Source organism: Siphateles boraxobius, unplaced genomic scaffold, assembly GCF_051911475.1.
Source record: "Siphateles boraxobius isolate OS27281-9 unplaced genomic scaffold, OSU_SipBor_1 33, whole genome shotgun sequence".
Taxonomy (NCBI): Eukaryota; Metazoa; Chordata; class Actinopteri; order Cypriniformes; family Leuciscidae; genus Siphateles; species Siphateles boraxobius.
In genome coordinates, this window is record NW_027508953.1 from 38,432 (window position 1) to 61,723 (window position 23,292).

At 38.0% G+C, this 23,292-nt stretch overlaps 1 protein-coding gene across 1 annotated transcript in view; it reads right to left on the reverse strand.

Moving 5' to 3' along the window:
- gart (phosphoribosylglycinamide formyltransferase) overlaps nt 1–23,292 on the reverse strand; it is a 56,707-nt gene that overhangs the window by 25,643 nt on the left and 7,772 nt on the right. The window contains exons 7-12 of the mRNA XM_077194829.1: nt 13,729–13,854; nt 12,177–12,264; nt 8,773–8,858; nt 7,543–7,711; nt 6,274–6,508; nt 4,182–4,276 (exon numbers count right to left, since the gene is read on the reverse strand). Of these exons, the coding sequence (XP_077050944.1) occupies nt 4,182–4,276; nt 6,274–6,508; nt 7,543–7,711; nt 8,773–8,858; nt 12,177–12,264; nt 13,729–13,854 (799 nt within the window). The remainder of the gene's footprint in view (nt 1–4,181; nt 4,277–6,273; nt 6,509–7,542; nt 7,712–8,772; nt 8,859–12,176; nt 12,265–13,728; nt 13,855–23,292) is intronic.

Genomic DNA, 23,292 nt, shown 5'->3' on the forward strand with positions numbered 1-23,292 from the left:
AATGTCATTGTGTAATGAACAGAAACTGCTCTTTGTAAATAATTGGAATCTGTTCTGGGAGCGACCTAGGCTCTACCGCGCTGATCGCCTGCACCCCAGCAGAATCGGAGCGGCTGTTCTGTCGGACAACATCTCCAAGACGTTACACACCATATGACTAGTAAGTCAAAGTCCAAATCACAGTCTTTGCTGTCCCAACTTAATTGATATAAGTAGTGTAGAAAATTATATAGAAACTGTCTCTATTCCTCGTTTAGTGAGGCCAAACAATAAATCTACTGCGGGATCTAGGAATAATCTTATTGTAATTAAACCAGAAAATCTCAATATCAGTGAACAAAAACAATTTCTAAAGCTAGGTCTTCTAAACATTAGATCGCTCACACCTTAGGCGGTTATTGTAAACGAAATGGTCACAGATAATAGTTTCGATGTACTTTGCCTTACTGAAACCTGGCTTAAACCAAATGATTATTTCGGTCTAAATGAGTCTACTCCACCAGGATACTGTTATAAGCATGAGCCCCGTCTGATCGGTCGTGGCGGCGGTCTTGCAACAATCTATAGAGATATTCTTAATGTTACTCAGGAAACAGGTCACAGGTTTAATTCGTTTGAAGTACTTGTGCTAAATGTTACGCTCTTAGATGTAAGAAAGAAATCCCTATTATCTCTAGCATTGGCTACTGTATATAGACCTCCAGGGCCCTATGCTGATTTCCTAAAAGAGTTTGCAGAGTTTCTCTCAGATCTATTGGTCAATGTCGATAAATCAATAATTGTTGGAGACTTTAACATAGACGTAGATAACACAAATGATGCGTTAGGGGCTGCGTTTACAGATTTATTAAACTCCTTTGGGGTCACGCAAAACGTCAGTGGTCCCACTCATCGTCTAAATCATACACTAGATTTAATTATATCATATGGAACCAACCCAACCGATATAGATATTATACCGCAAAGTGACGATCTCACGGATCATCACATGGTAACTTGTATAATACGTACTGCTGAAATTTGTCATGTTGCGCCACGTTATCGACCAGGCAGAACAATCCTTCCAACCACTATAGATAGATTCTCAAATAGCTTACCTGATCTATCTCAGCTGCTCAGTGAACCCAAACAAACAGATGAACTAGAGGAAATGACTAGCAGTTTGAGCACCATTTTCTCTAGTACACTAGAAATTGTTGCACCAATTAGATTAAAAAAGGTTAGAGAGAAAACTAAAGCACCATGGTACAACAGTGCTACGCATGTTATCAAGAGAGAAACTCGTAACTTAGAGCGTAAATGGAAACAAACTAATTTAGAGGTCTTTAGAATCGCGTGGAAAGACAGTATGTCACGTTATAAAAAGGCTCTAAAAGCAGCCAGGGCTGAGCATCTCCGCAAACTAATAGAAAATAACCAAAATAATCCAAGGTTTTTATTCAACACCGTGGCTAGACTAACAAATAAACAAACATCACCAGAGCAAAATATTCCGTTACAATTTAGTAGTAATGATTTTATGAATTTCTTCAATGAGAAAATAGAAAGCATCAGAAACACAATAGTAAATGTACACTCTTTTATGGTGTCTTATGATTCAGCCTCAATTATCGCCCCTCAAGAACAACTACACCGCTTTACAACTATAGGACAGGAAGAGCTAAATAAACTTATCATTGCATCGAAACCAACAACATGTTTATTAGATCCAATACCCACTAAACTACTGAAAGAAGTGTTACCTGTAGTGGAAGAGCCTCTTCTTAATATTATTAACTCGTCTTTATTTTTAGGTCATGTTCCAAGAATATTCAAGCTGGCAGTAATACAACCTCTCATTAAGAAACCGCAATTAGATCCAAATAACCTAGCAAATTACAGACCCATTTCAAATCGTCCATTGAGTGTCTAAAATACTAGAAAAAATTGCTCAATTGTGCTCTTCCTTGCAAGAAAATTAGATATATGAAAAATTCCAGTCAGGATTCAGACCGCATCATAGCACAGAAACTGCGCTAGTTAAAATTACAAATGATTTACTTTTAGCTTCCGACCAAGGCTGTATCTCAATACTAGTTCTACTCGATCTTAGCGCTGCGTTCGACACTATCGATCATAAAATACTCCTGGATCGACTACAAAACTACACTGGTGTTCAGGGACAGGCATTAAGCTGGTTTAGATCGTACTTATCAGACCGTTACCATTTTAAACTGATTTAAATGGGGAAAAATCAAAGATAACGTCAGTAGACTATGGAGTGCCGCAAGGATCGGTGTTAGGCCCTCTGCTATTCTCAATATACATGCTGCCACTTGGTAATATTATAAGAAAACATGGAATTAATTTCCACTGTTATGCTGATGACACTCAATTATATATTTCATCACGACCAGATGGAAACACTAACTCATCTAAATTGACAGAGTGTCTCAAAGATATAAAATGCTGGATGACGTGTAATTTCCTGCTATTAAATTCAGATAAAACGGAGGTATTACTTATTGGTCCAAAAAACTACCCACAAAACCTTGTACAATTCAACTTTAATTTAGAAGGATGTCGTGTTACTTTATCCACTACAGTAAAAGACCTGGGTGTTATACTAGACCGCAACTTGTCTTTCGAAAATCATATTTCATATGTTACAAGAACAGCCTTTTTCCACCTTAGAAACATTGCTAAGCTACGTAACATGCTATCTGTTTCTGATGCAGAAAAGTTAGTTCATGCATTCATGACCTCGAGACTAGATTACTGTAATGCTTTATTAGCTGGTTGTCCTGCATCCTCAATAAACAAGCTACAGTTAGTGCAAAATGCAGCCGCTAGAGTTCTTACTAGATCAAGAAAATATGATCATATAACACCTATTTTATCATCTCTACACTGGTTACCTATTAAGTTCCGTATCAATTACAAAGTACTATTACTGACGTATAAAGCCCTAAATGGTTTAGCTCCTGTGTATTTAATGGACCTTCTATCGCCCTACAATCCATCGCGCTCTTTAAGATCACTAAATTCGAGGCTTCTGGTCATTAATAGGATATCTAAGTCCACTAAAGGAGGGAGGGCGTTCTCACATTTAGCTCCTAAACTCTGGAATAGCCTTCCTGATATTGTTCGAGGCTCAGACTCGCTGTCACAGTTTAAAACTAGATTAAAGACGCATCTCTTTAGCCAAGCATTCACATAATGCTTACCTTTTCTTTTCACTGTTGAATCAGATCGAATGCATTAATATTATGAACAGCAGCTATGCTAATTATCTCCCATCTGCTTCTCTGCTGTTATCTCGGGACGCTAGTCCCGAGGTAAATAGCGTTCGTCAGCTCCGGTTTTTATCCAGCCTCTCACTGAGACTTCAGATCCCCCAACACCTGCGATAAGACGACTAAACGCCTGTGAAGAGACGACTCAACGCCGGCGATATGTTATGCCCTAAATTACTACATGATTAACTAACTGTATTTTTTTCTATGTACATTTCTGAAATGCACATTCTGTAAAGCTGCTTTGAAACAATAAGTATTGTGAAAAGCGCTATACAAATACATTTGAATTGAATTGAATAGTGGATTTCATATAAAATGTATCTTTTTAATGTGACCTTCTACCATAAAATACTTTGGTCAGTTCAAGAATAATTTGTGCAATTTTATATTAATTATTTGAAAGAATTAAAATAGCAGTTTCATGTCCATCCTTGCATTGTTCAACTGGTCGAGGGTGAGATGGTATTTAGAACGTAATTAGTAATAAGTAATCCGATATTTTTTTTAGAGAGAGCAATTAGTAAAGTAATCTAAATGTTAAAGATGAAATTAGTAGCTAGTAATAACTAACTGACCCAACACACACTTTCACACATTCTCTTGCACGCACACGCACACACACACTGAGGTTAGTGTTTTGAAGTTCATGAGCGTATCACATTAAATTTGTTTGTAGTTTGAGTGACAAGCTGAAAGTATTGTTCTTATAACCGACAGCATGTTGATTGATGTCGTTTGTGGCTTTGAACTCAGAACCTTCCTGTCAGAAGAGTACAGACACATCAATCAATCACTCAGTGAATGAGAAGAGAAATCCACTAGCGGTTACAAAAATGGAAAAGCAATTACAAGGCTGTGTGAAACTGGAATATCAAGCGATCTGAGATGTGATTGAGAAATCACCTGGTCGAGACGTGGCCTTGGCCAGAGGTTTGATCAAGTCCACGAGTCTGTTTCCAGCAGCGATGTCCACGCCACTGTCTTTATACGTCAGTCCTCTGTGGGACAAATACAACGGTCAGCTGATCTAAATCACCAAATCATACTCTGTGTGATCAGTGCTGCTTATCTGCACAAAAACACACCACCACGATGCAATAATTCCACTGTTTAAACCATAAAGATTTCAATGTTTAAAGGAATAGTTCACCCAAAAAGGAAAATTAGACCATGATTTACTCAAGAATGTCATAATTTATTAAATTTATTTTTATTTGAAAGGGGACAGTGTACATTAATCAACATTGTTTTAATGTAAATGTACCCGAGTTAGCTAAAAAGTGCTAATTTTCATCGGTAGTCCCCGAGCCAGATGTAAAAAAGGCAGAATTAGAAAAAAAAAAAATCACAGGTATAAAATTACAAGATAAAATTACATCCAACACATTATGGTTAAGAAATACAATTCATGTAAAATAATTATATACTGTTTAAATGCACACAGAAAGTATTAGTATACACCTAGAATAGATATACACCTAGGATGACTTGAGGGCGTGTAAATCGCAGGCTAATTTTCATTTTTGAGCGAACTATCCCCTTAAATAAAGATGAAACTAAATAAAATGCTATGGCAGGCTGAACTTTAATAGTTACGGTTAGTGATTCAAACAAATGTATAACTCTAAAAACACAGCTGTAATAGTGCTAGTGATGCTTGATTTGCAGACAACACTCAAAAAAAGGCCAGAATACTGTCTTTGTGACTTTGTTTATTAGAAAAATGAATACAAATCACAGACATAACTCTGATATTAAATCTGAAGTGTTGCGGTATGAACGGGGTAACTGTGTGATGGGGTTACCGTGTGAACGGGGTTACCGTGTGAACGGGCTACGGTGTGAACGGGGTTACCGTGTGAACGGGCTACGGTGTGAACGGGCTACGGTGTGAACGGGCTACGGTGTGAACGGGCTACCGTGTGAACGGGGTTACCGTGTGAACGGGCTACGGTGTGAACGGGGTTACCGTGTGAACGGGCTACGGTGTGAACGGGCTACGGTGTGAACGGGCTACGGTGTGAACGGGATACTGTTTGAAAGGGCTACTGTTTGAACGGGGTAACCGTGTGAACGGGCTACGGTGTGAACGGGCTACGGTGTGAACGGGCTACGGAGTGAACGGGCTACGGCGTGAACGGGCTACGGAGTGAACGGGCTACGGAGTGAACGGGCTACGGTGTGAACGGGTTACCGTGTGAACGGGTTTCGGTGTGAACGGGCTACGGTGTGAACGGGCTACGGTGTGAACGGGCTACGATGTGAACGGGTTACGGTGTGAACGGGGTTACCGTGTGAACGGGCTACTGTTTGAACGGTGTAACCGTGTGAACGGGCTACGGTGTGAACGGGCTACGGTGTGAACGGGCTACGGTGTGAACGGGCTACGGTGTGAACGGGCTACGGTGTGAACGGGTTACCGTGTGAACGGGTTTCGGTGTGAACGGGTTACGGTGTGAACGGGCTACGGTGTGAACGGGCTACGGTGTGAACGGGCTATGGTGTGAACGGGCTACGGTGTGAACTGGTAACCGTGTGAACGGGCTACGGAGTGAACGGGCTACGGAGTGAACGGGCTACGGTGTGAACGGGTTACCGTGTGAACGGGTTTCGGTGTGAACGGGTTACGGTGTGAACGGGCTGTGGTGTGAACGGGCTACGGTGTGAACGGGTTACGGTGTGAACGGGCTGTGGTGTGAACGGGCTACGGTGTGAACGGGCTACGGTGTGAACGGGCTACGGTGTGAACGGGCTACGGTGTGAACGGGCTACGGTGTGAACGGGCTACGGTGTGAACGGGCTACGGTGTGAACGGGCTACGGTGTGAACGGGCTACGGAGTGAACGGGTTACAGTGTGGACGGGTTACAGTGTGGACGGGTTACCGTGTGAGCGGGTTTCAGTGTGAACGGGTTACAGTGTGGACGGGTTACCGTGCGAGCGGGTTTCAGTCTGAATGGGCTACTGTTTGAACAGGTTACTGTGTGGACACACACCTGGTGCGGGTGAGGTACGTGATTGCGCGGTGGCCGATGTCACGCCGGTACACGGCATCAGGGAAACTGATCGCTGCCACGGCTTCATTGGCACAGCGTAAGGCGTTCTGAAGAGTGGGCCGGACCGCGGTCACAGTTAAGACACGCCCACCACTCGTAATAACCCCGCCCCCTTCCTTAAGCAAAGTGCCTGCATGGAACACCTGAACACCCATCTCTGACACCCGGGACAAACCTGTAGAAAACAGCAAAGAATTCATTCATTATACATCAAAACTGCCAAATCAAAGTCAGTCTCTGTGTCTGAATATGCCTACTTATACACTATATAGTGTGGTGCAATAGTACTATAGAGGATCTATGAATGGAAGTGACACTGGGCGTACTACATTGTCATGTGATCTACCAAATTAAATTCCTACTATACTATATAGAACACACTTTTTTAACTGTCGCAAAGCAAGTTTTCAACCAAATTTAGTACCTGCTTTACAGTATGTGATATCGGACGCAGCAAGAGTGATGTAACCACTAAACGCGGGTCATGTGACAAGAAAGCACAAAAAAAGGGAATGACATCACAGAGAGGATGATGTCTCCTAAAAATACCAGATGATTTGTGGTATTTGAATTCTTTACTTTTTTTGTTAAGACTGTTAAATGTTAAATCCACTTCAATCAAAAACTATAAGTATTTGTTAAACTATAAAAATTATTTAACAATATTTTATGATAATTATCAGTGTTAAATCTGAAAACTAAAATGTTTATTTTTAATGTAATGTTTATAACAATATAATATTATTAGAATAATATATTATTTTTAAAATGTATTTTTAATAACAATATTATAGTATTAATTTTAATATTATTAAAATACTATTATATTATTAAGTATAATATAATATAACATAGCGTCCCAGATTATAAAAGACAGAAATACAAGACTCTTATTTTGAAATGCTTATGCTTTACTACTCCCACCTGCTCATTCATAAAAATAAGGGAGATAAAATTTGCACTCCTACAACCATCTACTACAACTATGTTTAATACAACAATGTTTATTGTTTATATTGTAATATGTTGTAGATGGTTGCAAGAGTGCATATTGTATCTCCCTCATTTTTATGAATGAGCACCTGGAAGCAGCAAAGCACAGACAATTCAAAATAAGAGTCCGATGAATTTGTTGCTAGTATAATGTGGGACTTTTTCATTTTAAACATGTAAAATAAAATAAAATAAAATAAAAGTCAGGTAACGCACCGGCTATCTCCAGACCCTTCTTATATGAGCCGGGATATCCTCCGCTGGCCATGACCACAGTGACGGCCACACCGTCCTCCTGCCACTGCACTGGACTCGAGCTCAGGCCCGACCGCAGCGTGTTCTTCAACACCTCGTATAAATCAGACTTCAGCAACGGCATCAGGACCTGACAGAGACACACACACACACACACACACATCCGATTCAAGTGGTTATTGACTGATTATTATTTATTCTTTATGGGTAGGCCTACTACGATATTAGACTACATAGCCTATAATAAAAGAAAATTAATTTCAAACCTGAAACCGAACATTTTTATTCAAAGATCAATAGTCTGTCATTAGTCTGCGGTGTTTGGGTTCCGGTACACCAGCCATGTCAACGAAACGAATGAAGGAAAATTTGCTCATAAATGCATATCTAAATTCGCGCCTACGTATCTTTTGTAGAACTTTTAAAAAAGAAACAAAAAAGATGCTGGAGCCAATGAGGACGACTCAACCTCCACGGGCACTTTTTAGTATTTTATCAGACAATAACTACTCAAGATTTTGCTTTAGTATAATTTTCGGGACAATTAGGGCTGGATTCGGGATAACAGCTTAGATTTCGGGACGTCTGGTCACCCAACCCCCTGCTGTTAACACGACTGGATCACTGAGTCTGAATCAGTGATTCTGATTCTTTTGAGTCAATTCGTTACAATGAATCAGTTGACTGGATTCACAAGTCGGACTCTTTTTGTGAGAAAAAGACTGAAAATATTGAAATGCTGCGATCAGATCAGATGGAGTAACTGAAGAAACTGCGCTTCAATATTTTCAGTCAATTCCTCACAACAAGCATCACATGACTTCAAAAGAGTTGTAATGCGTGCACAGGTCATTTGGGCTGCAGTTATGATGCTTTATGCCATTTTTTGGCATATTTATGGAAAGAGCTATAAGCCTGCAAGGCATTTATACTAAATAATTTAGCGTTTCCCGAAAGTCACAAGAAAAAAAAACACACTGATATTGTCTGACTGAATCTCTTTAATTGATTTGTTTACCCGAACACCCTGTCATTAAATCAACGGTATTATATTTCATACGGTGAAATTTCGCCTCAAGGATCAACAGATAGCAGCAAATTAAACTTCCACAGAGCCAACTGATGCTCACCTGAGATATAACTTGCCAAAAGCATACAAACATGACTAAAATGTGCTATGAATCATCTCACCTGACACTCAGGGTCACCGAAGCGACAGTTGAACTCGAGGACTTTCGGTCCCTGTTTAGTCAACATCAGTCCGGCGTATAAAACACCTGAGGGACGAAGACGAGAGATGAAGAATGATTGACGGAAAATAACGAAAATATTCTGTTCCAACTCAAGTTTCAATTCTGCTGAACGACTTCAGAAGACATGAAATACACCGCATGACACGTCCCTCTTTAGTAAAATTACATGGAAAGTCTTCAAAATATCTTTTTATGCTTAAAGGGATAGTTCACCCAAAAATGTAAACTCTGTCAGTATTTACTCTCCCTCATGTTGTTCGACCCCGTAAGACCTTCGTTCATCTTCAGAACACGAATTAAGATATTTGTGATTAAATCTGAGAGCTGGATCACTCCTCCATAGGCTTCTAAGGGATTGAAACTTGTTCCCCGAAAAGTAATTAAAGACATCGTTAAAATAGTCCAAGTGACTACATTGGCTCAATCTTAAGTTTATCAAGCGACGAGAATACTTTTTGTGCGCAAAAAACAAACAAAAATAACGACTTTATTTCAACTATTCCTTCCTTCTCTAAAGTCGTTATTTTTGTTTTTTGTGTTTAAATACCATTTTGTTTTATGATCAAAGCTCTGTAGTTTAAAACATATAATGCAATGCAATGTAATGATGATTGAGAGATAAAAACAAATAACCCTTCCTCATGTTTGATACTCAAGAAATTACTGGATAATCAAGTAAACTCGAGTTGCAAATGTTACCAACAATATCGAAGTTATTCCGATGTTTACTTGATAAAAATCAGTGCAGATTCGACAGCATAATCAGGTAATCATAATAAGGTTTATCAGTTAAAGTTGATCAATTAAAGGCCTCCTAAACCGTGTGTCCAGTATGATCCAGTTAAGGTTAACCCTGTAACGGATTAACCCAAGGTTAAGGGTAATAGTTGTATTAGCAGGGTTCACACACTTCGGTTAACTTCAAATTAAAGGACCTTTCAAGGACTCTCCAGGTCCAATAACCTCAAATTCAAAGACACATTTCAAGTGAGAGCAAGTTACATCATGTTACCTTGCAAGAATGCATTGTTATGGTTTAATGTGTCAAACACAACTATGCCAAAAAGCTTGTTTCTTGCATTGATTTTTAGCTATATGACAGAGATCTGGGTCCTCGTTTATAACCGTTGTGTCGCACAGAACAGGCCCTGAGAGAGCCGTACGCTACTTCTGACGCGCAAGCTGCGATTTATAAAAACAAACTTGACGATAATACAAATATAATTTCAAACACCAAGCCTATCACTTGAAGCAAACATCCATCCCTTCTTAAACGTCCGCGTCAGCGAGCGCGTTTGGCCGTTTAGTGAAACTGACGCATATCTAACGGCAGATGAAGTAAAACCGTACATCTTCATTATGAGTCCTAATCATAAATACAGTGCATAAATAAATAAAAGAATGATTTAAACTTTGTTTTACTTCTAATATAAACATTTTGATTAAAAATGCCATTCTCATTAATGGAGTTAAACACTTAAACTACATGAAATCATTACTGAGAAGTTACAACGTTTTTTATATTCAATAAATAGAAATATTTGTTGTGGATGCAATGCTTTCGAACACTTTTCCTCTGGCATGCTGTGTTTTAATGTTTTAACTACAGAGATAATTGCTTATGATAATAGCAGATTGTCTGAGAAAATGGTTTCGTGCAAATAATGCACAACAATCTGTTTACATTAAAAATATAAATCAATTAAAAATACTATTTGGCCAGTGGTAAAGATTGAGAAAAACGTATTTACTATTTGATTTATTTATTCAAAAACAAGGAAAGGCTACTAAATTATTTTTATTAATGTAATGTGACGGCACATCCGTATTTAATATTTTCCTAATGTTTTGTAGGCCTACCGTTACACACGTTATCACGTGGATGAATAATCATATGCAAATGATATGCAGATGAGGATATGCATAGTAAACGAGGCTCCATATATGGTTGTTTCGGGGTGGAGACGCATGAGCACAATCTTCCGCTGATGGGATTTATAAAGTGAATTCTGCGCAGGTTCTGGCGGACACACAGTGTTATAAGTCTGAATATTTTTTTGCGTACGCCATGTTTGGCTTCAGGGCGCACGTACACTTTTAGTAAGGATCCTACACACAGTTTTATAAATGAGACCCCTGATATTCTATTTGTCGTATTTCTGTTTTGCATAAATCTGAAGAATATTCGGTACATCTTATACTGTATCAGAGAATGTCTAATAAGGGGAGAACGTTCACTCAGTAAACTTCCGGGTTCTGAACTGGTTGCAGTTCCACTCTGGCTCCACATGAGGGCGCTCATTTTGTTTTGTTTTAAAGGACCACGCCGAAAACACACACATTCTGGTCCCGCTTCGGATGCCACGATGCCATCAAGCGGTATCTCTGGTCGTAATCAGTCCTTCACTGACCAATCAGCGCTCATTAGCATAATGCTAGCGTGTAATGGGCAACAACAACTCAACCTGTAAGAAATCAAAAGGACATAAGTACTTGTTCATTCAACTTTCGACCTATAACCCATGTTGAACTTGCAAAACCTACATTCAAATCTGAGATTTCTCAACAGCAATCGGGTGAGAGACACATTTAGCCGTCTAGCTCCATAGACTCCCATTCATTTTGGACTCGGACGATCGCCCCCCAGTGGAACTCTGGTGGAACTACAACCAAAATTCGGTACAATTGGGCTTAATAGGGAGTGAACAGGCTCTCCGTAGACGGGCTTTGACTGTATTCTAAAATGATCTGATATTAACTTTAGCATGACACGTTGAGGTACCATCGTAGAAGTTTTGAGCTTAACACATAACGTAACGCCTAAATGTGCGTAACTAACGTAAATCAATCAAGCTAGCATGCATAGGCCACGAAGTGTGGGCGAAATAACAGATTAGCGGACCGGAGGGAATAACATGGCATTTTTTCCAGAAAATTTCAGGTGAACAGGTGAAACTCGAAAAATTAGATAACAGTGCACAAGTTCATGTATTTCAGTAATTCAAATTAAAAGGTGAAACTAATATATTTAGTATATATATAACTATATACAAATGCATGATTATACTTTTCAGAGGGCCGACATTTCTGTATTTAAAATCCCTTTTTTTATTGATTTAATGTCATATTCTAATTATCTGAGATTTTGAATTTGGGGTTTTCATAAGCTGTAAGCCATAATCATCAAAATTATAATTTTCGCATGATATTCTAATTTTTCGAGGTTCACCTGTATGCATGTTTATTTTCAAAAACTTTCCAGGGCCTTGACTTTTTTCCTCTTCAGATTTACGAACTGTCAAGCACCCGTGGGAACCCTGTATTAGTCAGTCTGTAACTCACCCACATACGGCGTTCCCTCGTCTCGCATGCCGTCCACGGTTTTCTGAAGAACGGATCTCTTGATCTCCTGCAGCTCCTTCTCCGACACCTTCACACACATTCAACAACTCCATAAACTTAATACAGGTATCCAAGATAAAAATAAGACCGAACTGCACGATTCTGGATGGATTGAGAATCATATTTTTTTTGTTTCAAACCGAGATCATGATTCTGATCAGACAACTAAATGAAATTACATGTAATTTACCAGAGGTTCGGAAAAAAATTTATATTCAAAAATGATTTAATTCATTTGAATGAATTAAACAAAATTGGTTTGAGTGAATGATTCAATGATTCATTACTGGATGAATTAGCATTTTTGAACAAATCACTTGAGCGAATGATTCAATGACTTGTTTCATTACTGGATGAATCAGCGTTTTTGATTGTTTTGAACATGTTTTACAGTCACTTCTCGCTTCCTACTGGTGCAACGGTGTAACTGATACAATCGTTATTTAAAGCGTCAAGTTACTTTCAAAAGGTGATTTGCTCCATCGCTACCGTAGACATCAGTGTTTATATTTCAACTCTAAACTTTTATCCCAGTACTTCTGTGATCACTTGAATTAATGCAATGGAAATTGTGGTAGAGTAGTTGTTTTTGAATTCATCTTAAAACTGCTCTTTCTGTGTCAGTGGTACTGCAGATCTGAATCACTGATCGCACTTGTCAAAGGACCTATAATGGCCATTTATAAAGTCTTGATGTTGTTTTCAGGCTCTACTAGAACAGGTTTTCCTGCTTGAATGTTGATTATTTTCCTCATATTCTCCATTGTTGCGGCTCCTCTCTTCCCAGTCTGTCAGTAACGCTCTGTTTACTTCCTGTCTCTATGAAGCCCCTCCTTCTGAAAAGCACACTGTGCTCTGATTGGCCGGCTGGAGCAGTGTGTTGTGATTGGTCGTGTGCTTCGAGTGTGTTTGGGAAATGTCCCGCCCCTTACCATAACCACCAGTTTAACACACTACTAACTAACTCAACCAGGCCCCACCCCTTTATTCTGCGCATGAATTATTATAATGAGGAATATTGTGACGTGTTCGTTCCCGGGAGAAACTCAAGATACAATGGAGGCGTTTCAGGAGTTCAGAAACACTGACACTGGCTGTGTTTACATGCACAACTTTTATTTCAATCGGACTGAATTCATTCTGATTGATGTAGTGTTTACACGAACGCTAAACATGTGATCGGGTTGATGTGTGCGTTTATGTCATAAGCTTCAAATTGATCCAATCAGATTGATTAAGGGTGTTTACATAAAGGCTTTTCAGTCCGATTGAGCCGTCAATCCCATTACTAACGGATTATTTGGTTGCATGTAAACGTAGACATAGAGAATAACTCCCGCTGCAACATTACACACTAAAGACAGATGGAAACAATGGCAGAATAGATCCAAATTGTCATCATTCAGGCATAATATCTCGTGGGCGTTTGAATCGAGACTGTGATCTTTTAACGATTAATCGCGCAGTACAATCTCTAGTACGAGATGTTGACCTGTGGCGTCGGGCAGTACGCGCCCATGCCGCCCGTGTTCGGTCCCTCGTCTCCATCCATCAGGCGTTTGTGATCTTGAGCCGGCGGCATCGGTGACACTGTGACGCCATCGCTGAAACACAAACACTGAGAACAGACAACACGATTAGCGTGATCTGATCACCTCATTAACACCAGGGCTCATAGGGATAGTTCACCCAAAAATGAAAATTATTCCATGATTTACTCGCCCTCAAGTCATCCTAGATGTACATGACTTTCTTCTTTCAGACGAATACAATCAGAGTATTATTTAAAAATGTTCTGGCTCTTCCAAGCTTTATAATGGCAGGGAATGGCCGTATCTGTCATATCTATCCATCATAAAATGGCATTTGTCCATCATAAAAGTGCATCTGTCCATCATAAAAGTGCATCTGTCCATCATAAAAGTGCATCTATCCCTCATAAAAGTGCATCTGTCCATCATAAAAGTGCATCTATCCATGATAAAAGTGCATCTATCCATCATAAAAGTGCATCTATCCATCATAAAAATGCATCTATCCATCATAAAAGTTCATCTATCCATGATAAAAGCAAATCTATCCATGATAAAAGTGCATCTGTCCATGATAAAAGTGCATCTGTCCATCATAAAAGTGCATCTATCCATCATAAAAGTGCATCTATCCATCATAAAAGTGCATCTATCCATCATAAAAGCAAATCTATCCATGATAAAAGTGCATCTGTCCATCATAAAAGTGCATCTATCCATCATAAAAGCAAATCTATCCATGATAAAAGTGCATCTGTCCATCATAAAAGTGCATCTATCCATGATAAAAGTGCATCTATCCATCATAAAAGTGCATCTATCCATGATAAAAGTGCATCTATCCATCATAAAAGCAAATCTATCCATGATAAAAGTGCATCTGTCCATCATAAAAGTGCATCTATCCATGATAAAAGTGCATCTATCCATCATAAAAGTGCATCTATCCATCATAAAAGTGCATCTATCCATGATAAAAGTGCATCTATCCATGATAAAAGTGCATCTATCCATCATAAAAGTGCATCTGTCCATCATAAAAGTGCATCTATCCATGATAAAAGTGCATCTATCCATCATAAAAGTGCATCTATCCATCATAAAAGTGCATCTATCCATGATAAAAGTGCATCTATCCATCATAAAAGTGCATCTGTCCATCATAAAAGTGCATCTATCCATGATAAAAGTGCATCTATCCACCATAAAAGTGCATCTATCCATCATAAAAGTGCATCTATCCATGATAAAAGTGCATCTATCCATCATAAAAGTGCATCTGTCCATCATAAAAGTGCATCTATCCATGATAAAAGTGCATCTATCCACCATAAAAGTGCATCTATCCATGATAAAAGTGCATCTATCCATCATAAAAGTGCATCTATCCATCATAAAAGTGCATCTATCCATCATAAAAGTGCATCTATCCATCATAAAAGTGCATCTATCCATCATAAAAGTGCATCTATCCATGATAAAAGTGCATCTATCCATCATAAAAGTGCATCTATCCATGATAAAAGTGCATCTATCCATCATAAAAGTGCATCTATCCATCATAAAAGTGCATCTATCCATCATAAAAGCAAATCTATCCATGATAAAAGTGCATCTGTCCATCATAAAAGTGCATCTATCCATGATAAAAGTGCATCTATCCATCATAAAAGTGCATCTATCCATCATAAAAGTGCATCTATCCATGATAAAAGTGCATCTATCCATCATAAAAGTGCATCTGTCCATCATAAAAGTGCATCTATCCATCATAAAAGTGCATCTATCCATCATAAAAGTGCATCTATCCATGATAAAAGTGCATCTATCCATCATAAAAGTGCATCTGTCCATCATAAAAGTGCATCTATCCATGATAAAAGTGCATCTATCCACCATAAAAGTGCATCTGTCCATCATAAAAGTGCATCTATCCATCATAAAAGTGCATCTGTCCATCATAAAAGTGCATCTGTCCATCATAAAAGTGCATCTGTCCATCATAAAAGTGCATCTTTCCATGATAAAAGTGCATCTGTCCATGATAAAAGTGCATCTATCCATCATAAAAGTGCATCTATCCATCATAAAAGTGCATCTATCCATCATAAAAGTGCATCTGTCCATCATAAAAGTGCATCTGTCCATCATAAAAGTGCATCTATCCATCATAAAAGTGCATCTGTCCATGATAAAAGTGCATCTGTCCATGATAAAAGTGCATCTGTCCATCATAAAAGTGCATCTGTCCATCATAAAAGTGCATCTGTCCATCATAAAAGTGCATCTGTCCATGATAAAGTGCATCTGTCCATGATAAAGTGCATCTATCCATGATAAAAGTGCATCTATCCATGATAAAAGTGCATCTATCCATCATAAAAGTGCATCTATCCATGATAAAAGTGCATCTGTCCATCATAAAAGTGCATCTGTCCATCATAAAAGTGCATCTGTCCATCATAAAAGTGCATCTATCCATGATAAAAGTGCATCTATCCATCATAAAAGTGCATCTGTCCATCATAAAAGTGCATCTATCCATCATAAAAGTGCATCTATCCATCATAAAAGTGCATCTATCCATCATAAAAGTGCATCTGTCCATCATAAAAGTGCATCTGTCCATTATAAAAGTGCATCTGTCCATGATAAAAGTGCATCTATCCATCATAAAAGTGCATCTGTCCATCATAAAAGTGCATCTGTCCATCATAAAAGTGCATCTGTCCATCATAAAAGTGCATCTATCCATCATAAAAGTGCATCTGTCCATGATAAAAGTGCATCTGTCCATCATAAAAGTGCATCTGTCCATCATAAAAGTGCATCTATCCATCATAAAAGTGCATCTATCCATCATAAAAGTGCATCTGTCCATCATAAAAGTGCATCTATCCATCATAAAAGTGCATCTATCATCATAAAAGTGCATCTTTCCATGATAAAAGTGCATCTGTCCATGATAAAAGTGCATCTATCCATCATAAAAGTGCATCTATCCATCATAAAAGTGCATCTATCCATCATAAAAGTGCATCTGTCCATCATAAAAGTGCATCTATCCATCATAAAAGTGCATCTGTCCATGATAAAAGTGCATCTGTCCATGATAAAAGTGCATCTGTCCATCATAAAAGTGCATCTGTCCATCATAAAAGTGCATCTGTCCATCATAAAAGTGCATCTGTCCATGATAAAGTGCATCTGTCCATGATAAAGTGCATCTATCCATGATAAAAGTGCATCTATCCATGATAAAAGTGCATCTATCCATCATAAAAGTGCATCTATCCATGATAAAAGTGCATCTGTCCATCATAAAAGTGCATCTGTCCATGATAAAAGTGCATCTGTCCATCATAAAAGTGCATCTATCCATGATAAAAGTGCATCTATCCATCATAAAAGTGCATCTGTCCATCATAAAAGTGCATCTATCCATGATAAAAGTGCATCTATCCATCATAAAAGTGCATCTATCCATCATAAAAGTGCATCTGTCCATCATAAAAGTGCATCTGTCCATTATAAAAGTGCATCTGTCCATGATAAAAGTGCATCTATCCATCATAAAAGTGCATCTGTCCATCATAAAAGTGCATCTGTCCATCATAAAAGTGCATCTGTCCATCATAAAAGTGCATCTATCCATCATAAAAGTGCATCTGTCCATGATAAAAGTGCATCTGTCCATCATAAAAGTGCATCTGTCCATCATAAAAGTGCATCTGTCCATCATAAAAGTGCATCTATCCATCATAAAAGTGCATCTGTCCATCATAAAAGTGCATCTATCCATCATAAAAGTGCATCTATCATCATAAAAGTGCATCTATCCATCATAAAAGTGCATCTGTCCATCATAAAAGTGCATCTATCCATGATAAAAGTGCATCTATCCATCATAAAAGTGCATCTATCCATGATAAAAGTGCATCTATCCATCATAAAAGTGCATCTATCCATCATAAAAGTGCATCTATCCATGATAAAAGTTAGAGATGCTCCGATCAGCATTTTTGGGGCCGATCACCGATTACCGATCACCAAAATCATGATCTGCCGATTGCCGATCACTGCCGATCCCAGAATGGCAGGGGAATGGGAATCTTTTATCTATAATCTAGCAGAGTTTGCACCATTTGTCGAAATGTGTTTATTTAATTGTATTTAGAAAATGAGATGTCTTAAGGCTAGGTACTGTAGGCCAGCTTTCCCAAATAAGGCAGAGTAACATTAAATTATTCCAAACAAAGAGGCGTCAGGCAGACCAACACACATCAGATCAGCCTAATGGGAGGGGATCAAGTTACACTTAGGCATATTTGGAAATTGTAGCCTCTTAATACACCCACTACATTTACTAATTGGCAACAAAATGTGCAACTTGTTACACCAAAACTTGCTACTGATAAAATGACAAAACTATGGCAAGTTTTTTTCTGTTATTATTATGAACGTCTGATGTAGTTGAGCAGAATGCTCTTTTATGAAGTTACTTCATTAAAGGACATATTTAATGAGATTATGCCTGAAAAGGCTTTGGATTTTTTATCATATGTTCATTTAAAAATATATATTGTATAAAATTACTTCTTGTTTTGTTTTGTTTTATTGTATTTATATGATATTTGTATTTTTATATTTGAATTTTTGCCATGAAAATAGCTTTGAATGCTGACATGGCATTAAATAAAATAATCTGAATCTGAATCTGATGTAGTTGAGGAACCAACTACTTCAGATCAAAAAAAATAAAATACCACCACCACTTTTGAAACATCTCGCGGCACGAATGTACCAATACAAATAAATAAAAACATCTCCGGTTAACTCAGAGCATTCATTTTATTCATTTGTTAAATAAGAGGCGATCTAGCGCTGAAATGTTTTTTTTATCATGTAATCAAAGTGCTCGTTGCCGCATCGATCAGTGGCGCAGAGACCGCATTCTGTTGTGGCTCGCGCGGTGCACGGTCTTCACTCCGACGCGCGCTTCAATCCGTTGGGAGACTCCCTATTCGTTCCGGTGAAGAACTCATGTTGCTACTGTCAAGCTCCACTCTGCTGTTGTGTGCCCGTGCGCCACGAATGCAGGTGGGAAAAAGTCGCGCGACTAATTTACGCCACTTGATCGGCTTTTTTGATCGGCGCTTTTGGTGTTCGCCGATCAATCTATTTTTAGCCAATATCGGCCGATCATGATCGACGTCCGATCAATCGGAGCATCCCTAATAAAAGTGCATCTGTCCATCATAAAAGTGCATCTGTCCATGATAAAAGTGCATCTGTCCATCATAAAAGTGCATCTATCCATGATAAAAGTGCATCTATCCATGATAAAAGTGCATCTATCCATGATAAAAGTGCATCTATCCATGATAAAAGTGCATCTATCCATCATAAAAGCATCTATCCATCATAAAAGCATCTATCCATCATAAAAGTGCATCTGTCCATCATAAAAGTGCACCTGTCCATCATAAAAGTGCATCTATCCATCATAAAAGTGCATCTATCCATCATAAAAGTGCATCTATCCATCATAAAAGTGCATCTGTCCATCATAAAAGTGCATCTGTCCATGATAAAAGTGCATCTATCCATCATAAAAGTGCATCTATCCATCATAAAAGTGCATCTATCCATCATAAAAGCAAATCTATCCATGATAAAAGTGCATCTGTCCATCATAAAAGTGCATCTATCCATCATAAAAGCAAATCTATCCATGATAAAAGTGCATCTGTCCATCATAAAAGTGCATCTATCCATGATAAAAGTGCATCTATCCATCATAAAAGTGCATCTATCCATGATAAAAGCAAATCTATCCATCATAAAAGCAAATCTATCCATGATAAAAGTGCATCTGTCCATCATAAAAGTGCATCTATCCATGATAAAAGTGCATCTATCCATCATAAAAGTGCATCTATCCATGATAAAAGTGCATCTATCCATCATAAAAGTGCATCTGTCCATCATAAAAGTGCATCTATCCATGATAAAAGTGCATCTATCCATCATAAAAGTGCATCTATCCATCAAAAGTGCATCTATCCATGATAAAAGTGCATCTATCCATCATAAAAGTGCATCTGTCCATCATAAAAGTGCATCTATCCATGATAAAAGTGCATCTATCCACCATAAAAGTGCATCTATCCATCATAAAAGTGCATCTATCCATGATAAAAGTGCATCTATCCATCATAAAAGTGCATCTGTCCATCATAAAAGTGCATCTATCCATGATAAAAGTGCATCTATCCACCATAAAAGTGCATCTATCCATGATAAAAGTGCATCTATCCATCATAAAAGTGCATCTATCCATCATAAAAGTGCATCTATCCATGATAAAAGTGCATCTATCCATCATAAAAGTGCATCTGTCCATCATAAAAGTGCATCTATCCATGATAAAAGTGCATCTATCCATCATAAAAGTGCATCTATCCATCATAAAAGTGCATCTATCCATGATAAAAGTGCATCTATCCATCATAAAAGTGCATCTGTCCATCATAAAAGTGCATCTATCCATGATAAAAGTGCATCTATCCACCATAAAAGTGCATCTGTCCATCATAAAAGTGCATCTATCCATCATAAAAGTGCATCTGTCCATCATAAAAGTGCATCTGTCCATCATAAAAGTGCATCTGTCCATCATAAAAGTGCATCTTTCCATGATAAAAGTGCATCTGTCCATGATAAAAGTGCATCTGTCCATCATAAAAGTGTATCTATCCATCATAAAAGTGCATCTGTCCATCATAAAAGTGCATCTGTCCATCATAAAAGTGCATCTGTCCATCATAAAAGTGCATCTATCCATCATAAAAGTGCATCTGTCCATGATAAAAGTGCATCTGTCCATGATAAAAGTGCATCTGTCCATCATAAAAGTGCATCTGTCCATCATAAAAGTGCATCTGTCCATCATAAAAGTGCATCTGTCCATCATAAAAGTGCATCTGTCCATGATAAAGTGCATCTGTCCATGATAAAAGTGCATCTATCCATGATAAAAGTGCATCTATCCATGATAAAAGTGCATCTATCCATCATAAAAGTGCATCTATCCATGATACAAGTGCATCTGTCCATCATAAAAGTGCATCTGTCCATCATAAAAGTGCATCTGTCCATCATAAAAGTGCATCTGTCCATCATAAAAGTGCATCTATCCATCATAAAAGTGCATCTGTCCATCATAAAAGTGCATCTATCCATGATAAAAGTGCATCTATTCATCATAAAAGTGCACCTGTCCATCATAAAAGTGCATCTATCCATCATAAAAGTGCATCTATCCATCATAAAAGTGCATCTATCCACCATAAAAGTGCATCTGTCCATCATAAAAGTGCATCTATCCATCATAAAAGTGCATCTGTCCATCATAAAAGTGCATCTGTCCATCATAAAAGTGCATCTTTCCATGATAAAAGTGCATCTGTCCATGATAAAAGTGCATCTGTCCATCATAAAAGTGCATCTATCCATCATAAAAGTGCATCTGTCCATCATAAAAGTGCATCTGTCCATCATAAAAGTGCATCTATCCATCATAAAAGTGCATCTGTCCATGATAAAAGTGCATCTGTCCATGATAAAAGTGCATCTGTCCATGATAAAAGTGCATCTGTCCATCATAAAAGTGCATCTGTCCATCATAAAAGTGCATCTGTCCATCATAAAAGTGCATCTGTCCATCATAAAAGTGCATCTGTCCATGATAAAGTGCATCTGTCCATGATAAAAGTGCATCTATCCATGATAAAAGTGCATCTATCCATGATAAAAGTGCATCTATCCATCATAAAAGTGCATCTATCCATGATACAAGTGCATCTGTCCATCATAAAAGTGCATCTGTCCATCATAAAAGTGCATCTGTCCATCATAAAAGTGCATCTGTCCATCATAAAAGTGCATCTATCCATCATAAAAGTGCATCTGTCCATCATAAAAGTGCATCTATCCATGATAAAAGTGCATCTATCCATCATAAAAGTGCATCTATCCATCATAAAAGTGCATCTGTCCATCATAAAAGTGCATCTGTCCATGATAAAAGTGCATCTGTCCATGATAAAAGTGCATCTGTCCATCATAAAAGTGCATCTGTCCATCATAAAAGTGCATCTGTCCATCATAAAAGTGCATCTATCCATCATAAAAGTGCATCTGTCCATGATAAAAGTGCATCTGTCCATCATAAAAGTGCATCTGTCCATGATAAAAGTGCATCTGTCCATCATAAAAGTGCATCTATCCATCATAAAAGTGCATCTGTCCATCATAAAAGTGCATCTATCCATCATAAAAGTGCATCTATCATCATAAAAGTGCATCTATCCATCATAAAAGTGCATCTGTCCATCATAAAAGTGCATCTATCCATGATAAAAGTGCATCTATCCATCATAAAAGTGCATCTATCCATGATAAAAGTGCATCTATCCATGATAAAAGTGCATCTATCCATCATAAAAGTGCATCTATCCATGATAAAAGTTAGAGATGCTCCGATCAGCATTTTTGGGGCCGATCACCGATTACCGATCACCAAAATCATGATCTGCCGATTGCCGATCACTGCCGATCCCAGAATGGCAGGGGAATGGGAATCTTTTATCTATAATCTAGCAGAGTTTGCACCATTTGTCGAAATGTGTTTATTTAATTGTATTTAGAAAATGAGATGTCTTAAGGCTAGGTACTGTAGGCCAGCTTTCCCAAATAAGGCAGAGTAACATTAAATTATTCCAAACAAAGAGGCGTCAGGCAGACCAACACACATCAGATCAGCCTAATGGGAGGGGATCAAGTTACACTTAGGCATATTTGGAAATTGTAGCCTCTTAATACACTCACTACATTTACTAATTGGCAACAAAATGTGCAACTTGTTACACCAAAACTTGCTACTGATAAAATGACAAAACTATGGCAAGTTTTTTTCTGTTATTATTATGAACGTCTGATGTAGTTGAGCAGAATGCTCTTTTATGAAGTTACTTCATTAAAGGACATATTTAATGAGATTATGCCTGAAAAGGCTTTGGATTTTTTATCATATGTTCATTTAAAAATATATATTGTATAAAATTACTTCTTGTTTTGTTTTGTTTTATTGTATTTATATGATATTTGTATTTTTATATTTGAATTTTTGCCATGAAAATAGCTTTGAATGCTGACATGGCATTAAATAAAATAATCTGAATCTGAATCTGATGTAGTTGAGGAACCAACTACTTCAGATCAAAAAAAATAAAATACCACCACCACTTTTGAAACATCTCGCGGCACGAATGTACCAATACAAATAAATAAAAACATCTCCGGTTAACTCAGAGCATTCATTTTATTCATTTGTTAAATAAGAGGCGATCTAGCGCTGAAATGTTTTTTTTATCATGTAATCAAAGTGCTCGTTGCCCCATCGATCAGTGGCGCAGAGACCGCATTCTGTTGTGGCTCGCGCGGTGCACGGTCTTCACTCC